The sequence below is a fragment of the Pteronotus mesoamericanus genome, unplaced genomic scaffold, assembly GCF_021234165.1.
Source record: "Pteronotus mesoamericanus isolate MK-2021 breed Mesoamerican mustached bat unplaced genomic scaffold, CSHL_Meso_final contig_20, whole genome shotgun sequence".
NCBI classification, from domain to species: Eukaryota; Metazoa; Chordata; class Mammalia; order Chiroptera; family Mormoopidae; genus Pteronotus; species Pteronotus mesoamericanus.
Genome location: NW_026555085.1, coordinates 23,128,335 through 23,150,950, shown reverse-complemented (window position 1 = coordinate 23,150,950; position 22,616 = coordinate 23,128,335). Strand labels below are relative to the sequence as shown.

Below are 22,616 nucleotides of genomic sequence, written 5' to 3'. Positions count from 1 at the left end.
GAATTCTGGGGACAGGGGTTGTGGGTAAAAAGGCAGAAACAGCTAGTGCCACAAAAGCTTACTACTGGAATAGCCAGCTTACTCTGCAAGTAATGTGATCAATGGTTGAATACTTCTGAGGATGATCTGGCCACCAATATCCAGTGGTTTTTTCCCTGGAAATCACAGACAACCCTCTGGTGGTAAACTTACTTTCTCACCTGGGGGGAAAAAGATGGAAGATACTGGAAAACTCTGAATGTAGCTCAGATCTCATTTAGCAGTGCCTCAACCATATTTTCCAGTGGACTCATAGGTAACTCCACACGAATACCCCACCAGTGGTAGTCCAAACCTGAAATAATTACCAGTATACTCAAATAAAGATGAATGCTGAGTTACCCAAAGTGGATAACTCTAAGAATGTTTGACAGAGGGGACTTTATACAGGTGTGTGTAGTTGTAGGAAAACTATGAGGAGTAATCCAGTAACTCAGGGACTCAAGACTGTAACAGCTAAGCCATTAGAACTACTCGTCCTGCAGAAAAAGGAGAGGAAATGTTTATTGGAATCCAGAAGGAGAGTTTCACTGGGAAAGGCCACTGACAGAAACAGTGACAGTTTGTCAAGGAAAACACACAGCCCAAGGCAGGCCCTCATGGAGGGACTGAGGGGAATATATTCCCCATCACCTGTCATTTCTCACCATTGACCGAACCCACCTGGAAGCCAGAGGCCGTGGGAGATTATATTTCACATAGTTCAGCCTCCTGGAATGTATAAGAGGTAGATAAAGGTGGGAACAGATCTGAAAATCAGTGGCATGCTGACTTTTTGCATTCCAAGTTCATCGTCCTCTTGTGTGAGCCAGTTTTCTAAGCAGCACCATGGTTCACCCCATTGCATAAATCAGAAACCTACTCTTCACCTCTGTTCCTGCCATCATCTTTACAACATCAATTTTCTGCAAATATGTGATCCCAAATCCCCATCCTTCTATTTATGAAATATTTATGTTCATTCCCCTTCTCATATCACTACTGCTTCTCTTCACAAGACTCTACTCTCACTCCCCTCTATCATTTCTTAGCAGCATCCGTCATTTTCAGAAATCACTTTCTTTACTTTTTCGGTTTTTGAATCTCCAAGAGGACTTCGTTCAGCACTCTATCTCCAGGATCTAGCACAAGGGCCTGGCACACACAGCAGCTCAATAAATACGTGTTGAACAAATGCATTGATGCAGGCTTTTAATACTTAGTAGCTAAACGCTGCAGCACATTTCTCGACAGTCTCCTTCGCCACCTTCAGTCCATCATTTACATGTTTGCCAGCATGCATTTTCTCATTCATAAGTCTGATGATGTCACTACCTTATTTAAAATGATTTTTTAGCACTTTATAGAGTCCCAAATGAAGCAATCCATTCATTGAACAATTTTTATTGAACCTACCCAATGTGTAAAGAAATGGAAATCAGATAGGAGCCATCAGATTCAATCAGAGCACTTAAAATCTGCTGAGAGAAACAATAATGAAGAATAAACTGGTGAGTGTAGTCAGATAAGGTGGTGGCAGCACTGAGCAAGGGCGCCTGACGTCTGCGTGGGGAGAGGCTGTGAGAAACGGCTTCCCAGGGGACAGAAGTTCACGAGCCACAGTGAGGGCGTCTTCACTCCTTAGCCTCATGTGTAAGGACCTTCGCTGTCTCCGTCCTGATGAATGTCTTATACTCCATGCCCGCCCCCCCTTTTTTAAAAGTTGGACTCCTAGCTGTAGAGACAGCTGACTATTCCGAGTTCTCTAAAGGCTTCCTGCTCATTCCTGCTTCTACTGTTCTGCCGGAATGGCCCTTTCAGGGCGCCCTTCCCCTTCATGCTCTGTCCTCCCCTTTTCTGCTCAACGCAAACGTATTTTTAAAAGCAACTTGACTTCTTTCCGCAGTTTTCCAGGGAAGAGTTCACGTGTTCCCAGGACTTAGCAAGCCTAAATTAAATGGCAGTTTTGGACACAGAAATGCCCACATTCCCTTCGCATTAACTGAAAGAGTGAACAGCCGCTGGGACATGGTGAACTCCTTGAGGGACATTTGTGACTTACCAAATTATCCCTCCTCGTTTTAAAAGATAAAGGGTGGTTTTTAAAATTATTCTGAGTAAATCTTGCCAAATGTTAAATTAAAATTTAACTAAATGTACCCAATTTGATCTGAAGTGTAGTGAACAGCAATAGATGACACCAAACAGAAAATATTTGACCTTTAATTATAAATATATTACTAATTATTTGTATGCTTGTGTTATTGAATATTTGTGCCTTTGTGCCACTATAGATAAAAAGAAAAACCTCATTTATTCTTAGCAATGGGTACAAATATGATTGCAGACAATTCGAAAGCATATATGTATCAAAAACTTAATAAACATCTTTTACACAATTTTCTAGTCACAATTTTACTATGAGGTCAAACCAAGCCAGAAGTAACAATATGGAAACAATATAGAAAGTAACAATTATGTTGTTACTTTGTTATTGCAGAGGTTCATAATTAGCATAGAAAAAATTCATAAATAAAATGCATTAGTATTGAAGTACACATTGATTTTGCACCCAATGTAGTTACTTTATAGCTTTATGAGTATGAAATAAAGATATCAAATTAAAAAAGTAAAGTTCAACAGTATTCAAATTTCAAAAATCCAAAGACAGCACTTTCAATTTTTAAGACTAATCATCTAATCATCAAGTATATTTAGGAGTTTCGAGTCAATGCTTATAATTTAGCTAATGATTTGAAAATAGATATACAAATAACAAATATATGTTTTTATTTAGCATTTTCTTGAAGGCAAGTTAATGAAAATTTGTATAGTTGATCAGAAAAAAACCTGGCTAACTATGTCATATTATGATGTAACTAATTACCATTTCATAGATTCAAATTAATCATGAAATAAATTGTACAGACCATAACTTAGGATAAGACTGTTTGCCTTCAAGGGCAATTCTGTAATTCTGTGTCAGTGTCCTAAAAGATACAACTGTGTATTTATACTTAAATATTTTCTTAAGAAAAAATAAATTGAACACCTGCCATATTTATTATACCTTACATTGTTATACTTAATGATCCAATATCATTTAATCCATCTTAACATTTTCTTTATAGACGATGAACAGGATATTCTGTTGACTGGCTACAAAGACTTGCTTGAAAGGAAGTGATTGTTAATGATCCAAGACTTAACGAACCATGAGTCCTCCAGGTATTTGGATTGGTGAAGGATCTCTGGTTTGACTTGATATTCTGCAGGTTCTACATAAAAGGAAAAGGAAAAGTTAACAGTATGCCATTTCAATGATTTTACAAATGTATGTGTGCTTATATTTTTGGATGGATTCTGGGCCTAGAGGGGAAAGGTAATCATCTTCCTGAATGTAAAGACCCAATACGTTGAGTATTCTATGGTTTTTCTAAGAAGTATCCTGCATTTAACTATAATTTCCAAGTAATCATTTTCAAAAAGAAAAAAGAGTCCTTTCTTTTCTCAAATATTTTTGTTTTAAATTATTGATTTCTGCAAATTCCTTTGAAGATTTTGGGCTGTTTTACTTCAGTGTAACATGAAACAAATGCAAAAACTTTAATCTGGGGCAGAAAGGTGTTCACATGGATTTGACCTGACTACCAGGTGAGTGGCATGCAGCCTTCTTGCACAGAGCAGGCATTATTTATCTCCAGATGTAGGGCAGCCCAGGTTTCCTTGTTGATGTTGCTTTTGTTTTGCTTTATTCTTTCTTTCTATGATGGTTTTTACTTTTGTCATTTACTTAACCCTGAGTGTGAATCTTTAGATTACATGTGAGGATCAATATTAAATTGTGTGGAAAATAATATGTAATTAAATGTAATATACATAACAATAAGAATGATTTGCTTTAAAATACATATTAGAGTAAATTCAAGATTTTTTTGTCTCTAACATTCCCATTGTCATCCAGTAAAGGGATATGCCTCTTTATGCAGGCAAGAAAAGAGGTAAAGTTACAGCTGATACACAGGGAATTTTAAATGTCCATCACCTTTTTTATCTGTGGCACAATGGTACAATGATAATCTGTCAAAACCCATGGGCCTGTGTGACAGATACAAGTTTTCTACGTTATATGTGAGGCTAAAAAATAAAGATGGAGAACCATTAAAATAAGATTTTTGCAAAAAACCATTTGTGCTTCTCTGAAACAATATGCCTGTGATGGAATATCTAGGCAGGTCCAGTAACTGAACGGCGCTCTCAAATGTTTCAAACCAAATAAAGGGAAGTTGAATAAATTCCAAATGCTATCCTCCCCTCCCCGAAACTGACTCTAATTATTTGGCCTTTAAACATACCTTGAAATCCAAAGAATATCCTCTTATACAAATAAAACTTCTAAGGCCACGGAGGAAAGCAGTGTGTTTTGGTACTGGTATTGGTAAGCATCAAGTTAAATGTTTACAGAAGTTGGATTAAACAAATGGATATGTTTAGCTGGCATTGATATTAAAAATAAATATTATTGAATGTCCATGGGCAGAGCATACACTCTCCATGTGCCTGCCCCTTGGCATTGCCATATTCCTCCCCACTTGTCTTTCATTGTCTGCCATTTTGTCAAGGACCTGAAGTCTGAGAATTCTGGAAACACTATGTATACATGCGTTGCATAGATGACTGTGTCTCCCTCATCCAGTGTCAGGAGAAGAGAAATGCCCATTGCCTCTGCTACTCTCTAGGCTGAGTCTTACTGATAAATGTATTTTATGTTTGTTTGCATAAGATATATAAGGTATATACACACACATATATAGTTTCTTTATGATAAACTATATACAAAGATATATATATATAGGTATAATGAATTAGGAAATCAACATCATTGATATTTAAATATGAGGTTATTTTTAAAATTTAAAGTAAGCATCTGCACACAGCTTTGCATGTATTTGTAAATGAAAAACAAGTGGAAAGTTTTTAAACCCTAGACATTTAGAAATCTAGAGACTGCTGTGTCTCTAATCTTAAACCTCACATGCCTGCTGGAACATGACTGCATCTGAGCAACGAAGGCAGACAAGAAAAGATTCAGGAAGAGTGAATTAATGTCAGGCAGGAGTAATATCTCTCTAACAGTACCCTGTGAGTCACCAGATTATATCAGCCTTAATGCTTGTATATTAAAACATGCGTATAATTCATTAGCATATAAGAAGTTAGAATGAAGAATAAATCTTAGGTAACTATAAACTGTATGAAGCACACAACAGGTCCACTCTGTAAACTGATTAATCCTGCAAGTGATTCAAATAGGGAACGCTGCAAAGTTCAGCTTGGATTTTGTATGAAAACCAGGGAAAAGATTGATAACAATTTAATTGGGGGGAATAATACATATGTGCTTGTAAAATGCAATGTAAAAAATTCCCTTATGATCACATTTCCCTTACGTACGAAGGCCGAGAGTACCGTTTCCATGGACCCAGCCCACATTAGAAGTTGATTTAGTAGGTCTTAATGGAGAAGCTTTCATTCTCAGTCCCTTTGTGAGCCCTGCCATTGTGACATGGGCTTTAACAGGACTGACTCAGTTCCAGCCCTTCTCTTCTGTGTTGTATCCAGTTACCTCAGCTTGAGCACCACCAAGAGAAGGATTCCACAGATGACTGTCATGCACATGACAGCATAAATTACTTCTCCTAGTAAAAAACAAAAGATTTTTAAAAATTACTGCATTTCTAGAGAGAATAAATAATTAAAAAAATAGTACAGAAGTTTGATTTTTAACGGACCGTTGAAGGGGGAATGAAATCCACTTAGAGTTACTTCCTCTGTATGTTTACTTTTATGTAATGCAATGCCTTTGACATTGGACAGAGTTGAATAATCTGAAAGAAAATAATGAAAATGAGATCAACGCATTTAAAGGCAATGCATAATTTTTATCCCATGGGTTGTAATTTGCTTTATAAGGCAGCAACTTATGTCTATGATACTATTTTAATAAAAATATAATAGATTAGGGTAAACTTTTCTTAAAATTTGACAGCTTTTTTTCATCTTTTAATCAGGTAGTTTTCTTATAGAAACTTTTTTCAAAGCATGATTAGAAAAAAGATTACATTTTATAAGATATTCATATAGGGATGAGGAGAAAAAAAGACAATGACTTTAGGCTGCCATTGGGATATTGAAAAGGATTCCTTCTTTACAAGAGTGATTGTTTTAAAGAGCTTTTAAAGACATATTATTTCCCTAAGATCCACTGTATTCATGAATTCTTGCAAAGGAGAGTGCTTAAACCCATCTCTCTGTTCACCCCTCTACTCAGACATTTCAACATCCAGATTGACTTATTCCCCCTCTTCTGTTTCCCTTTTTTAACCCCTTCAGTTTATATTGCTGTTACCTATTTTTGTCTTATATAAGGGCTCCTCTTGACTACTCTATGACCCTAGCCTTCATGGCTTCATTTGCAAAACATGTTTTCACTTCACTTCACAAGACACAAGACGAAAAGATGCGATCCTTAAAATTAATCGACAGATCTATTTTAGGTGACTTTTACCAATGACTTTGAAGTGAAATCACATTTAGTTTTGACTCAGTTCAACACAAATATTGCCAAACATACCAATAACCCAAAAACAAATTTCTTTGATGATGATGATCCAGGTGAATTTTGAAGCTTAAAAAAAATGAGATAAAGTCTTCCCTTAGGGGAGGCTTTCCTGTCCTCTGTTATAGGTGCTTTATGCATTTGGGGATTTGGAAGTTCAAGTATGAGTAGATAGTTTTCTGCAGAAATGAGTGTATCAAGTAAGGGGACAATATGTCCCGTGACAACTAGTGGCAGTAGGCTCTGAAGATGAAGGAAGGTGAAAAGCTATATTACCAATAACAGTCCCAGTTAGTTCTTTCTCTTTCCAGGGCTGCTGCTGTTCAGAAGCCAGCTCCTTGGAAGCCAAGGTTTGAGATCTATGTTAGGGATAATCAGTTGAAAGCACAGGAAACAGCCAGTTTCATATCAGTAACCAAACTCTCTTGGGGTTAGGGAGAGTGGGTCCAGGAGAAGCATCCGAATATAAAACTAGAAAAGTAACAGGATTTTTGTTATTAGAAAACCCATTCTCCAGCAGTGTAAACTCAATACAGTTAAGACATTTTTAGTTCAAGATTTTTTAATCCCCAACTCACATATTGGGTTTTCATGTAGTATTTATAAAAGTCTGACCTTCTTAGAAACAAACAAACAAACAAAAAAATCAACCCCTTTTGAATGTAAAAGTAACAGAGGTAGAACTTGTGAAAATTTTTCACTATTGTGGTTATAAAAAACATTTCATTATTCACTATAATGTTGAAATGGGAAAGTTCAGCTGTTTCAAATAATACCATATTTATAATAGTGGTCCTTTTTGGAAAAACTAATTTTATTCAAATTGAGCATACAGATATTTAGTGAAATAAATTGTTATAATGTTATATTTAAATCTATTTTTAATGTAAAGGATAAATTAATTTGCTGCTTTTTAATTCAATGGCATTTTGTCACATTTTACACAGATTCGTGGCCTAAATGTAAATGTCTATAATATACATTGATTATTCAAATGATGCTATCATTTTGCTTTTTGAAATTTTATCTGTAAGTGCACTTGATCTAGTGAGGTATACTTATTTACCTTTGCATAAGAAAAGGAGTATTATTTTGACAAATTAGACTGTCTTTTAGCTATATAACTGCCTAAAGTAATTGTTAAACATTCACCTAGCAAAGTTTAGAATCATCTCATTCACTAAATTTAACTCACATGGAACTCATTAACAAGGTTATAATAGATCAATGACAGAAATGCTAGCTAATGATCCCAGTGAAAATTTTAACGTGTCTAGCAATCACTCCACAATCTTCAATATTGCACCCTCGGAGGATACCGAATATCAGTTAGTGAGATTAATGTTACAGAAGGTTTCTTGGCTACTGAAGCCCATTGGAGAGTCTTCCCCAGCCTTTTATAAACAGTGAGGCTTACAGTGTTTTATAACCATGAAATTAAAGTCGGCAGAGTTAATAACCCGCCTCGGTCCCACACCATCTGCTATATTTATAGATAAACACTGTCAGTGACTTGTTTATCTTGACTTGTTCCCTAGAGGAATTAAACACTATTATGAACTATATTGTAAAATCCCTGTACATTTGACGGGAAATCAAGATTAATTTCAGCCATACATTAAGAACAAATTTAAATAGTATTCTCCCCAAATGAGCTACAGAAAAGTGATTATTTCTATGCTTTTCTTCCAAAATTCTTGTGCAGAAGTGGCTGATGGAGACTAAAATTCTACTTTATATAATTTATATGAAATGGTAAGTGCAATGTACACAATGTGGTAGATCATATATGAAATACTGTTTTAAAAATAAATGTTAGAATACTTGAAATAGACATTAAACATATCACAAACTGAAAATTTGTAAACCTTCAATTAAAATTTTAATTGAAACATAACCTAGAGGAATCTGTTTCGAAGAAATATTTGATAAACATTTTTATAGAATGACTTAAAAATATTTTTGTAGCTGTTTTTTAAATTGTTAATGTACCATGTGACATTGTTATTATTATTTTTTTGGCTTTCTTTTCATGGTTAAATAAAAGACAATACCATGGCAATATCTTAGAATGAAAATCCTAGGATCACCATCTTGCATACCCAGGGGTTGGTGCTGTTTATCAGCCTTAATATATTGAATTTCTAATTTGCTCAATATTGGCTTACCTGAAGGTATTCAAATTCCCAACTAGAAAATGAGTTTTGAATCATTTCATTTAATAATCAGGAGTGAAATTTCATATATCATGGACTCTTTTGAACATTGCTGTCTGAAACCCCCCTTCTTAAAATGAATCTCAGAAGGATGGGTATTGGGAAAAAAGACAAATATATAAGCATTCTTTAAATCTGAAAAAAAATATTTTAGTAATGTGATAGACCAAGGTCTAAACACAGATAATGAGGATATAATACCATTGCCACTAACACTGTTATAAAACTAAACAAACTAATATATTTCCCCTAAATAATCATGATTTGTATTAATAAAGCATGTTCATTTATTTAGTTCACAATCTTCAATAAAGATAAAACCATATCTTAAGTTTACTTTCTACACATGGCTAACCATGTGGTGGTTGCCAGTCAGTCGCTACAGAAAGGGGAATCCTGGAGGTATTAGTCAAAGGGCATAAATTTTCAGTTATGCAAGATGAATAAGTCCTAGACATATACTTTACACTGTAGTGTCTATTGTTAGTAATACTGAATTATACACTTAAAAATTTTCTGAGAGGGTAGATCTCATTTTAAGTGTTCTTATCACACACACCAAAAATAATAAAGATGGAAGGAAACTTTTGGAGGTAATAAATATGTTTGTGGTATAGATTATGGTGATGGTTTCATTGCGTACTTATCTGCAAACTCATCAAGCTCCACACATCGGATATGGGCAGTTTTCTATGTGCCAACAAAAACAAAATAAAAAACAGATCAATTAGTAAGTATACACTCTAGAATATTTGTCTTGATCTTTTGACATGAGCCCAAAAGCATAGGGCTAGTAAATGACTGTACAGATGGCCTGTGGCTTATGATGGTTCAACTTAAGATTTTCTTAACTTTACAAATGTACAAAAGTGGTACAGGTTTTGTAGAAACAGTACTTTGAATATTGATCTTTTCCCAGGCTAGTGATGTGCAGTGTGATACTCTCATGGACTGGGAAGTGGCAGCAAGATGGTTCTGCCCAACTGTGGGCTAATCAGTGTTCTGAGCACGCATAAAGCAGGCTAGGCTAAGCTATGGTTTTTGGTAGGTTAGGTGTATTAAATGCACTTTCAACTTACAGTGTTTTTACTTTATGATGGGTTTGTTGAAACATAACCCGATTCTAAGTCTAGGAACATCTATTGACAAGCCTGCCAACTGCCCTTTGACCCTTGGTTGAATGACAGTGTTGTTCACATGACTAGTAGATATGCTTGGTGATTATAGTGTGTTTCAACTGTACTAATAAAAATCTCCCAAATGTTCTTCATTCTTCTTAACAGTTTTTGCAAATAATGAAACAGTCACTGAGGAAGCAATGGGAATGCAAATTATGCTATTTCTGACAACTAATACTAGATTAGAGCAATAAAATATTATGGTTTTAAAAGGCAATAATTTTAAATCTTGGAATTAAGAAAAACACCTGTAGCTTTGAACTCATACAAAATATATCTAAAGATATTCATAGAAAATAGGAATAAATGATTCCCAGTTAGGGCATAGGCATACATCTATAAATACACAAGTGCATATGTATACTAGAATTATAAAACTGGGTGACAACGTCTTAGATTATCTAATTTAAACTTTCATTGTAATAGTCCATTCTGCCTCATTCTTGAAAGATAGTTATTACCATTCCAGCAAGGAGCCATTTGATACCTTTTATATTTCTAGTACAACATATGGTCAGCTATAATAAAAAAAAATGTTTTTCTAGATTGGTCTTTTATTGACTCAAAATAATAAATCTACTTTTTTGCCCTGCCTGATGTGGCTCAGTGGATTGAGCACTGGCCTGCGAAACAAAGGGTCGCTGGTTAAATTCAGTCAGGGCACGTACCTGGGTTGCAGACCAGGTCCCCAACAGGTGGCACGCAAGAGGCAACCGTGCACTGATGTTTCTCTCCTTCTCATTCTCCCTCCCTTCCCCCCTCGCTAAACATAAATAAATAAAATATTTAAAAAATATAAATAAATCTACTTTTTATTTTTGGTATCACTGCCTGGTTCTTTGGCTGCTTTATGTATGTTTGTGTTTGTGGAGAAAGAGAGAGAGAGAGAGAGCTATGACACTGTAAGTATATCACATCATGCAATGATTTCAAACTATAATATGAATCTTCTGTTTATCTTAAAATTTCAATTTAGATTCAATAGGTCTGGGATAAAGCAGGTGATGCTGATGCTTCTGGATGAATATACATTTGTATATATATGACTATTTGTATAATTATATATTTGTATATATGTCTATAGGATGAAAGAGAGAAATGAATATATTGGGTTGGCCAAAAATTTGTTTCTTTTTATCTTTAACTTCATTCAAAACAATTTTGTTAGATTGTATTTTGACAGCTGTCATATCGGTGTGCATTTTTAAAAAATCAAAATTGGTGAATTTTTGTGTTGCCATTTTAATATTGAAGATGGAAGAAAACACAACAGTTTTGGAATATTATGCTTTATTATTTCAAGAAAGGTAAAAATGCAACTGAAATGCAAAAAAAAAAAAAGATTTGTGCAGTGTATGGAGAAGGTGCTATGACTGATTGAATGTGTCAGAAGTGGTTTGCAAAGTTTCGCGCTGGAGATTTCTTGCTGAAAGATGCTCCCTGGTCAGGCAGACCAATTGAAGTTGATAATGATCACTTCAAGACATTAATTGAGAACAATGAATGTTAAAGCATGTGGGAAATAGCTGACATACTCAAAATATCTGAATCAGTAAAGTTATTGGTGAAAATGAAAAATGTGTCTTTTATTTTAAAACCATATAGACTTTTTGGCCAACCCAATATGTACTCATACAACATACAAAATGCTTTACTTCTATACATTTACAAGGTACTTTGACAAACACTGTTTAATTTTATAACAACTAGCCAGACAGGAAGACTTATCAGCTCAGCTTTGAAGAATCTCAATAGTCTTTCCAAGATAACAGAGTTGATAAATAGTGAAGATGTGATTTGCAGCAAAATCTCCTACCAATTTTATATAAAATACTTCCTAGAAACCACAAAACGAGTAAAATATTTTCAGCTTTTTTCAATGTGGCAAGCAATTGAATTAGGAAATACATTTGAAAAATAATAGAAACAAGTTGTATTTGAAGGTGTTGTACAGTAAGAAGCATTTAATAGTAGTATAAGATTGCAAATGTTCATGATTATATATGTTTCTGTTGCTGAAATTCATAATAAAAGAGGTGACATAAAATCTAATACCCAAAGCATCTGAAATGCTTCACTGCACCCATAGAATATTTCAACTCACACATATCTATGAAATATGTCCATCATTTTCAATGTAATCAAATAACTCAACCATTTTAACTTTGAGATTTAACAGAAATATTTAAAAAATGAATACTGAAATTTTTAATGTGGATTATCTTAGAGTGTGATATCAGAATCATTTTCTCTTTTTTACAGCTGTAGAGTTGGGACCATATGTAAATCTTTTCAGAGTATTCCTCAGGCAAGGGACATATAAAAAATAATGCGCACAAGATCAGTGTAACTGTTTAAAAACAGACCTGGCTATATCTTTGGTTGCTGGACTCTATGTCTACATTGGTACAACCTGAGTCTTAGATAAAAATAACCCCACTCTTTGAAACTGTTTTTGTCTGGAATGAGTTTAAAAGAAAAAAATGTATTCCCAAAATTGAAGTCATTTTTACCTTGAATTATATTATGTAAGCACTAGGAGGGCTTGTAATAAGACAAATGTAAGCTAGGAATTGGAATATTTTACACCATATTTTATCAACTTCATATGTTTATGTTCATATATAGAAGTTTTTAACATACAGAATTTTTATGAAAAAGTATATGTGACAATAACATTAATTGTCTTTAAATAGCTTTCTGATTTCTCCATTTGGAATTGAATGATTTACTAATGTCTACTCTTTCAGAAATATGTAAGACTTTACCTGGCTGACTTATGCAATTTTTCAAGGCCGATTAATAACACCAGGGAAAAGAGAGCTAGAGAAATAAAATAAAGGAAAGGAATACATTTTGGAAAGCCTCCATAGTCATTTGGAATGATAAGCTAATTCAAAAAATCTCTTTCCTGTACATAAATTTGCAAATATTCAGGGCAAAGCTGAATATAAAAGTATGATATATGTTGTTAATTCTCCTTAGACAGCAACCTTCTTGAGAACTGAGACAGTATCTACCTAATTTACAGTACAATGTGGCTACTACAATGCCATGCACATGCAATTATCTAATGGCCAAAAAGTATGTATTAGCAACTTTCATATTTGGAAAAGTATATCTGATACTGTATAGTGACATACACTGTGTAGTATATGATTGTACACTGGTCTTTCTCATCTTTAACTAATCAGCCAAAGGCTGTCACATAAATCCCATACCTTGTACATGTTATCACCATTTCTTAAAATATAAATTCAGTGCCCCAACTACAATGCATATGGTTACTCAATCCACAAAAATGTGTTAAGAAACTAATTTTCCTGCTCATTAATTCTAAGAGTCTAGTTTGTTTGCTGATGGGCAAAGAGTAAGCATCTTCATCGTTAAGTTAGGGGATATCTAAGTGGACACAGTCAATTTAAAGTTTGTTAGAAGACAGAAAATTTTCTAAACTGTGTCCCATAAAATACTAGTTCTGTATAATATTTTTATGTGTTAGACAAATAAAAGATCCCATAAGTAAATGACTTTGAAAATTCTATATTAAACAAAATAAGTTATATACATTTTCTTTCTATGTGTTTTTTTCCCCTATGGCAGAAGGGGCATACTTTACCTAAATTTATTTTCTTCATGGGATATATCTGGGAATACATAAAAAAACTGGAGTATAGGTGATTGACAGACAAATGTTTATGTATTTTGGGTGGGCATAAGATATTTTTTAAAGATTCTTATCGTTAGGCAACAGAAAGTCAGAAAACATAATACCAACCATACTTCGTGTCTGTAAATGTACATGCATTAGTTCATACTATTTTCCTCTGCTAACAAACATATTCTCAAGGATCTGACATTATAATTTTTCTTGTTCTCTCTTCTTGGGAATCAAACAAGTGTTTTGTCCTGTGGTTTGGGAGATTCCTGACTTCTCTTACACTTGGAGAGGCTGGTGTGATGCAATATTAATTCCATGTTTGCTGCTAATTAATCTTCCATTCTTTAATTTTTTAACTTGTCCTTATGGAATATGGTAAATTTAGATTTTTCCTTGTACTTGGTGACTTATTCCAGCAGAACTGGAAGGAATCCATGGATTGTTTGTATCTAGTCACCTATAAATGTCCACAGGATGATATGGCAAAAACCACCTTACTTGGACACAAATATAGATGTTTCAGTTAAGTACTTCCTACTTCAAATCTAGCACTATGACAATCAAAATGGAACATATTTGTAGAATAATACATGATCCTGCTCTCATGAAGTTCTCAATTTAATTTTGGGCAAGGGGAGGATTGTGAATAAAGCGAGGTGGGAATAAATGAGGGACAACTGTGGAAAAGCTACACCTTTGAGGAACGGTGGGGAATAAGCTGATATGCATTCTGGGTGTCCTTGGGAACTACAAAAAGGACTTCAGATGTGGGAAGGATGAAAACAGGACCCAAGGTGAGCAAGAACTGCCCTTTGCACTTTGAAATACCATGATCAAGGTACAATTCAAGTATTAGTCTAGTAATGATTAGGCTAGTTTTGTGGGGAGATCTAACTAGGAAGCTACAGTAGCAGTTTAGGTATAAGAAGATGACAACTAAAAATATGTGGTGGAATCTGGAGCAGAGAACAGAGAAAGTGTAAGGGTATATTTAAAATAGAGAGATTTCTGTTGGACAGCAAAATGATACAGAACATAATAGCACAGGCACGTGAATCAGAGGTGTATTAAAAACCAGCTCTGCCTCACCCCAGCTCTTTCATTTTAAGCCACTACTGAGACTCTGTTCCCTTATCTTTAAAATGGGATAATGCGTACCACAAAATGTATAGTTAAAAGTTAAATATGACAATATACAGATATTTTGGAACAGTATTTTGGCACAAAGTGCTCAATGAATTATATTATGAATAAATATTATATAAAGTATTATTTGATATTGACTATGAGGAGTTAAATTGAAGAGGACTCAGGTTCTTGAGGCAGCATGATGTTTTAGAACAGCTTTGGCATGAAAGATGTAATGATAGGAGAGCACTACAATGGCCTTCTCTTCATTTTTCAACCTGACTGCTCAGAGAGAACACTGGCGTTAGAATCAGAAAGAACTCCATCGTGATCTTAGCTGTACGTTCATTAGCTGTAATAGCCTTGGACAGGCTAATTCAAACTCTGTGTTTCATGCATCTCATACATAAAAGGGGGATTGAGATAGATTGTATTGTTTTGCACAAGAATTCACTCCTCTTTTACTGTAATGAATTATATACCCATCACCTGATGTCATATAACTTAAAGCACCAATTTTTGTGGGAGAAGTATGTTTACTGCCCCACTGACATTGGGTTTGACCTTAGCTTGAGTTATTAAAAAATGTGATCAGTGACCTGGCCAGCGTTGCTTGGTTGGCTATCCTCCCACAAAGCTGAAAGTCATCAGTTCAAATCCTGGTAAGGGCACATGCCTAGGTTGTGGGCCTTGTCCCTGGCTGGGGTGCATGTGAGAGGCAACTCCTTGATGTTTCTCTCTCACATCGATGTTTCTCTCCCTCTCTTTCTCCCTACCTTCCCTTCTCTCTAAATAAATAAATTACATATTTTAAAAATTATGATCAGCAATGATGTATGTTGTATTCAAGCAGAATCTTAAGAGCAATTTTATTGCTTTTTTTTAAATTCTGCCATAAATATGGCATCTCCCAAATAGTAGTGAGATGGCTAATCTGAGTTTAGAAAGTCATCATAGAAACTCAGTTGTCAACCCACAGCTGCCTCCATGTGCCATGACCTGGAAATCAAGCCACTGAAGTTTGGAGAGAGTATGTAACAGCATGACCCAGCAAAAGCAGAGTAATTCAGAGATAATAATATACCACAAATGAAAATTATTGACATATCATAGGTGCTTAATAAATGTTAGCTCTTTTGTTTCTCTTCTTTCTTATATATGCCAATTGAATTGTAGGTAGAGGGAGAAGAAAAACGTGAAAGAAGGTTAATAAAGATGAGAAAGGAGGAGAGTGAACTTGAGAAAGGTGATGGCAATGCTCTCCCCTTTTTGGGAAAAATGCTGGGCAGTGGGATGTGCACTCATTGTTGTCTCTCCTTATAAGAGTGAACTTCAAGTTCACATTATAATCAAAAGTATGAGATGCAACATCATTATCTCTTCTGGGATTTAAATTATACCTCAATCAATTAGGGACACATTATTTTTATTCATAAACACCTGTAGGTTGCATTACTTATAATACAAGATATTAGGCAATTGAAAATAGGAATTTTCCAGGTGTTTTGTCACTTTAAATAAACCCACAAAAGCATAACAAGAATTAGAAACACAGAGTTTACTAGTAAATAGAGTGAAATGAGTGAATACAGTGAAGTGAGGAATAGTATGGCACAGTCAAAACAAGACAGCCTTTGGCTTCAAGACACAGATTCAAGTCCTCACTCTGAAATTTGCTAAGTATATGCCTGGAGTACTTAAAATAAAAACAATAAAAAATTTCAAGAAAATGACTCTCTTGTGCCCCAGTTTCCTATTGTATTAAATGAGATAAATAATATTTATTGGCTTATTATGAGAATTTAATGAGACAAAACATAAAATATCTTGTAGAAGAAAGACATGCAATAGAAGCTATGAGTTTTTTTTAATTAGAAAAGTATATTTGATTGTGGTTGTATATTGGTATCGACTACGCAGAGTTAACAATGAAGGAGTCCTGGAACTTGCTTAACAGGTCAAGGGATAGGTGGGGATAAAGTAGTGGACATCCTTCATTTCAAAAAGCTGTCTAGACCCTTTCAATGCATAATTGAAATGAGAATCAATGGTAGGAAATTGAAAATACATGATTTTGGAGGTGAAAGAGAGAGAAACCAGATATCAAAGCACATTATGGTAGGCTAATGGAATAAAAGTTCTTTTCTTTTAAAGATTTTATTTATTTTTAGAGATAGGGGAAGAGAGGGTGATGGAGAGAGAGAAACATCAATGTGTGAGAGAAACATTAACTGGTTTCCTCTTGTGTGCCCCCAGCTGGGAACCTGGCCCACATTGCAGGCATGTGCTCTGACCAGGAATCTAGCTGGCAACCTTTCAGTTTGTGGGATGACCCCCAACCCACTGATCCACACGTGTCAGGGCAGAATACAAGTTCTTAATGAGAAAGAAAGAAGATGAGGTCAAGAAGTTATATTTAGTAGAGAAAGACTTTTGAAAAAATCCAAAACTGGAGGAGAATAAGCAGATATAGGGATAGTAACTCTTCAGCCAGTTTTTCCAATTACTGGAAAATTTATTTGGATCAGTAAGAAATCTTTCTTCCTCAAAATTTTCCTTTCAGCTACCTGGCAGTATTAAAAGAACAAAAACAATTAAAAGCAACAATATTTCCATTGTAGTGGAGGGGTGCTGGAATGGAAGTTTGGGCCAAAGAACAGTGAGAGAAATTGACTGGGTTGAAGCAGCCGTGTAGAAGTGTTGGAAGGCGCAATTAGGGTTGTAGACATATGCTTAGTGTACATTTTCAGTGTAATAACTACCATATGTACTTTAAACAAAATGCCATTGTACATTGCATGCTGTCTGTTACACCAGGGAGCAAGTGAAAGGAGATGCAGGTAGTGACTCACAGCTGGCATGGAAACTTAAAATATCAGCATTTGCATCCTCCTGCCCAGACCCCAGCGGCACACAGTAGTATATCACAAAGATAAGTTGCCTGATTTATATGGTTCCCCACCTTTCAGGTTGCCTTGACTCCCAACTAAAATGGATATACATTCAGGAACTAGTGAGCTCTGGCCTTTTTCTGCAGCTGGGTTGTTTTAAAAGTCTCTCTCATATACTGACAGTGAGGGTCTGGCCACCCAATATAGGGGCTAACGCAATAATGAAACATCTGTCCTAGAGTTCTAGCAAATTCAAAGCATATTGGGAATTGTATATTCTCAGTCTCCAGCTTCAGTGGCAACCAAAGGAAGCCATTGTGCCCTAAGCTGGAAGCTGGCAGAGGAGAAAGAGACAGTGAGGAATAGTCTCTGTCACAAGGGTACTTTCAAAACATCATCATGCACTCACTCTACCCTCCAAAGTATCTACTCTGCATTCTTTTGTTTATGGGAATTTGTACTATAGGAGCAAAATAAATGCATTCCAAAGAGTAATAGGTGAGAAGAGCAAAAGTTATATTGTACCCATTCTCAGAGGACGTTGAGATTGAGAGAATATTTAATGATGTTTGCAACACTGTCTGGAGAGCAGGGCCAATAAAATGGCGTTGGTCCAGTCAAGATAGCATAAAGTATATAAAACAAAATGGAGTGACTCATGTCAACCAAGATGGCTGCCAGTCAGCCATGCCACTTTGGTTCAAGAAGGAAACTACCAAAGTCACGCTAGACACATCTGACAAGGAGACACACCTAAGATATCTGCACACATGACCAGAATAGCCATGTCTGCAGAGCAGGACCACCAATAGATAGTCTCCTGGGGAAATTCCCCACTTGCCACCAGGGGTGCCAAGACACTTATCAAGAGACCCAGAAGGGTGGAGTACATGACCCTCAATGGTATACTGAAGACTTCAGATTACTGCTGAGACAGCTGAGCTCCACACACCAAGTTGCTGCTCCACGTCATGTTGTTCTCTCTTGGCCTCAGCTGCCTGAGGCTCTGCCCTGCTGGACTGAAGACTTTGTCTGCCCTGATGCCCACTTGGCTCTGGAGATCCTTCCTTGCAAGATGCTGACAGCTCCATTGCCTACCATGCTGTCTCCTGGACCTGCTGACTGAGACTCTGGGACTCGGGTGCTTTATTCACTATTGATTGCTGTGTGTGTATTATATTTCTCTTAGATTGTTAGAGTGTGAGTAGGATATTAATGTTCGTTGATGTTCTACTTTGAATGAACCTGCATTCAATAAAAGCTGAGTGAATACCATAGTTACCTTGTGTGCCAGTAGGCTTGCTCAGTAGGCAGATAGCCAAGCTGTTGCCCTACTGACTTACAGGAAAGACTATATCATGAATATACGCTCATGACACACTGTAAAGGGTTTCCTTGAACCCAAGCCAAGGATTCTAGAAAATGATTTGAGACAATCTGATATTAATGGAAGGTAAACAATTGTCATTATCAATGGGTTCTTTACAAATGCCTATTCCTTGCTCACCTATCTCATTTTATCTAAGTACCAAATGTTCTTTCTTCTAAAGAGTCCCCCTCTAAGATGATATCCCAGCATGCAGGTGCCAGGGCAATAACTATTAAGTGCCCACATATGGTGTTTTATGGGAATACATCTGATGCTATTATTATATTGTTGTCACAAGAAGACTTGGCTCTTTAAGCCAGGAATACACATGCTCATAATAAATGATTTTTATGACTTCACATACACAATCATGATGCACAGAAAATAGAAAGGAAAGGCTGCTTATTTTATGCAGCTTTGGCACCAACTCCAGCCCCAATTGCAGGCAACAAGGGGATTGTATGAAGCCAGTTGAGAGCATAAGGGTGGAAAATGGGAAAGATAACACTACGCTTTCACAGACTGAAGCCTGTTATTGTTTGAATTGTAACAGTATTGTTTTGTTATTTTATTTCCTTCCATGATCTTAAATGCTCCTTCCTTTTCTAGTGATTCCAAAATGTACATCGTCTCACTCATCAATGGCAAGTCTTTAATCTTTTCTTTTTGGCTCAGAGAGAACAACAAAGGTAGTCATGGATGATTCATACCATCTTTCATGATCAGTGGCAGACTCTCTCCCCTCCCTTAACAACACCTAAGGCTTTAAGGGTAGAGCTGGGAGAAAGTAAAGGTAGGAGACAGCTGTTCTCCTGTTGTTTCTATTGGGGGTTCATACACTGCAGTATTTCCAGATTACAGTCGTGTGAAGCATTTTCTGCAAAATAGGAAGCCAAGCCAAATTTGCTGGGTTTCAGGTCTGCAGACAAAATTTAAACCAGCTGGATTTTATTGGGAACTTTTGTGCACAAGTAAACCTAGTGGTGAAACTAAAGCCAGCATTTGTCTCCATTGGAATGGGTTATGTCTTCAGGGGCTATTCCCCTCCCCCATATCTCTTCCCTTGAGGGAGTGTTGAATTTTGATGTCCTAGAGAAAACTGCGCGATTATTCCTTAGAGTGTCTGGTTGGAATCTTAGCCAGTGAAGGTGGATGGTGCAACCAGATCAGGTGCCTCTCTTCAGAGAGGTAAGAGGAAGCTGGGACTCTCCCTGAAATCTCATTCTAAATTACCCCATTTAAAACAGCTAATGATTCCCTACACACATGTACTTCTAAAAACAAAAGCCAATGACACAAAATATTCATTGAAACCTTCTCATGTGTACACAGACTAGTGTCTGGTCGAAATGGCAAGTAATGGCCAACATATTGGTTTTGTATGCAGCAAAGGTTCCACATCATATTTTGAGTTTGCCTTAAGTGAACATTTTCATGTTCTTTGCTTAAAAATATGCCATTCTATAGATCCAAATATATAAGTAGTAGAAGCAAAGAAACATGCTCCCTATGATTATTTAGTGAGTTGGGATACATTGTTTATAAAGCTATTTAGAATTTGGAAAACAAAGCAATAAAAGGTAATCCAATGAGAGATAAAAACCTTTTACTCAAAATCTCAATATAGATCTCTAAAAGAATGTGTATTTTTCCAAGAGCAAAGAAAGAACTGATACAGGCTTTCTTAAAATTTTGGTAAAATCATAGGCAGGAAAACTTCTTGGCAGACTACTAGTCTTTTGGCATAAAAAATAAAGATCTACTCCAGAGCTGGCCCTATATACAGGCAGTGTAGAGGTTTGCTAAAAATGTACTGGCCTCAAATATGTCTTCAGCTACCTAATCCAATAATATTAGGGCACAACATTGGAGATCACCTATTTTTGTTTAACTATTATCAAAGTTTAACACCCAAGAAACCTGTGTTCCAGGGTAGGGGTAACTGATTTCCTCTGTATCATCTGGTATATTAAGAGATCAAACTCCTTTCCTAGGCTCTTATTTTTTTTATTTTTTTTATATCACAACCTGCTGTCTTCTATCAAATATATTTTCAAGGATTCTTTTGTTACACACAAATATGTCCCCTGGGAGATGTAACATTTATAATAAATTAACAATTATAAATTTCACATCATTAGGTGAAAGGAGTGTGTTATGGCTGTTAAAAATCAGTTTCTGGTGCCCAAAACTATCTTGTTTAAATTCTGCCTCTATTGCCTTCTGTGTGACCTTAGACAAGTTACTAACTTCTAAGCACTCCAGTTTCCTTTTGGGTTAAAAAGAAAGAAAAGCACCTACTTCATATATTTCTTGTGAAAATTAAATTAATCAAAACATATAAAATGAACAGAATAGTGTTGAACACATAGCACTCAAGTAGGTCATGGGACTGAGTCAACAGAAGACAACTAAGCTAGAAATTTGCAGGTATAAACTGGCAAGTGATATCTTTATGTGTTTATTAAACCTTCACTTGAAGGATATTATATCTTAGCTTCAGTTTCTTCCATATTATTATTTTGCAATGTTGAGATGAGTTTGGAAGCGGATCGATTAAAACGTTCCTTGCAATTTTTCAAATAGTAGGATTATTTTCAAAAGTTTGTCCAGATCTTGATACTATTAATATTAATGCAATGTTTTAAAGATCTGCTTCTGGCTATTAGTCATTCACTCTTTCTGAAATTTCTTTGAGGCAGGTGATAATATGCTCAAATAGTACCAATATCTAATAGTCATTGCTTTCCAAAAGAAGGGATTGGCAAATAAATGAAAGCTAAATGTACTGAAGGACATCTATAGGCTCTACCTCTCTGCTCTAAAGACTGGTGCTCTCCAGAATAGCACCAACTATACCATCAGAGAAGTTAAAGCATTCTTCATAGTCTAACCTGGTAACCGAGACTGGCTTACTACTATCCTTGGAAGGTTAGGCAAACTTAGGGTAAATTTAAGGGTTCTGAGATTTTTTTCTATGTGTGAAGTTCTGATGATATACAAACTGCCAAGACAAAGTGTTCTTTAAAATTGTAAAAAATTAGCATGGGAACTATTACTTACTCCCATACATTCAGGTTTCATTTCAGAGGTTCAAACAAGTAACCTCATCTAGCTGATTTTTCCCTCTCACTCCTTCAGTTGTTCTTTACCTGCAAGCCTAATTTCAGTTGGTGTGGAACACACATTCTGCACTTCTTTCTGAATACCATGTATTGTATGATAAAGCTCAAGTGATGACACTATTTTGATGTCTTTCGGAGGCATGATTTTTATCCATCAGATCAATGGTTATCAATGTGGACGGTAAAACTGTGGGGACAATGGGAGTTTTTCCAGTGATCCATATTTACTTTTTCTATGTTTATAACATGACAATCTTGGTATTAATACATCTGGGATATATTAATAATTTATTTATATTTAACAAAAAGCAGACATCACCTCACTATTCTTTAATCAAAACCAGTGCCTCTTTTTCTGTTGACTCTGGGGATGTTTTATTGTGTGGGGATAAATCGGGAGTGATGAGATCT

General features: G+C 35.7%; 1 protein-coding gene across 1 annotated transcript in view; it reads right to left on the bottom strand.

The window, feature by feature from the left end:
* Nucleotides 1-3,223: 3,223 nt before the first annotated feature.
* The window catches only part of GFRAL (GDNF family receptor alpha like), a 54,560-nt gene continuing 35,167 nt past the window's right edge, over nt 3,224-22,616 (bottom strand). The window contains exons 7-9 of the mRNA XM_054568616.1: nt 5,811-5,906; nt 5,645-5,717; nt 3,224-3,296 (exon numbers count right to left, since the gene is read on the bottom strand). Coding sequence (XP_054424591.1) covers nt 3,224-3,296; nt 5,645-5,717; nt 5,811-5,906 — 242 coding nt within the window. The remainder of the gene's footprint in view (nt 3,297-5,644; nt 5,718-5,810; nt 5,907-22,616) is intronic.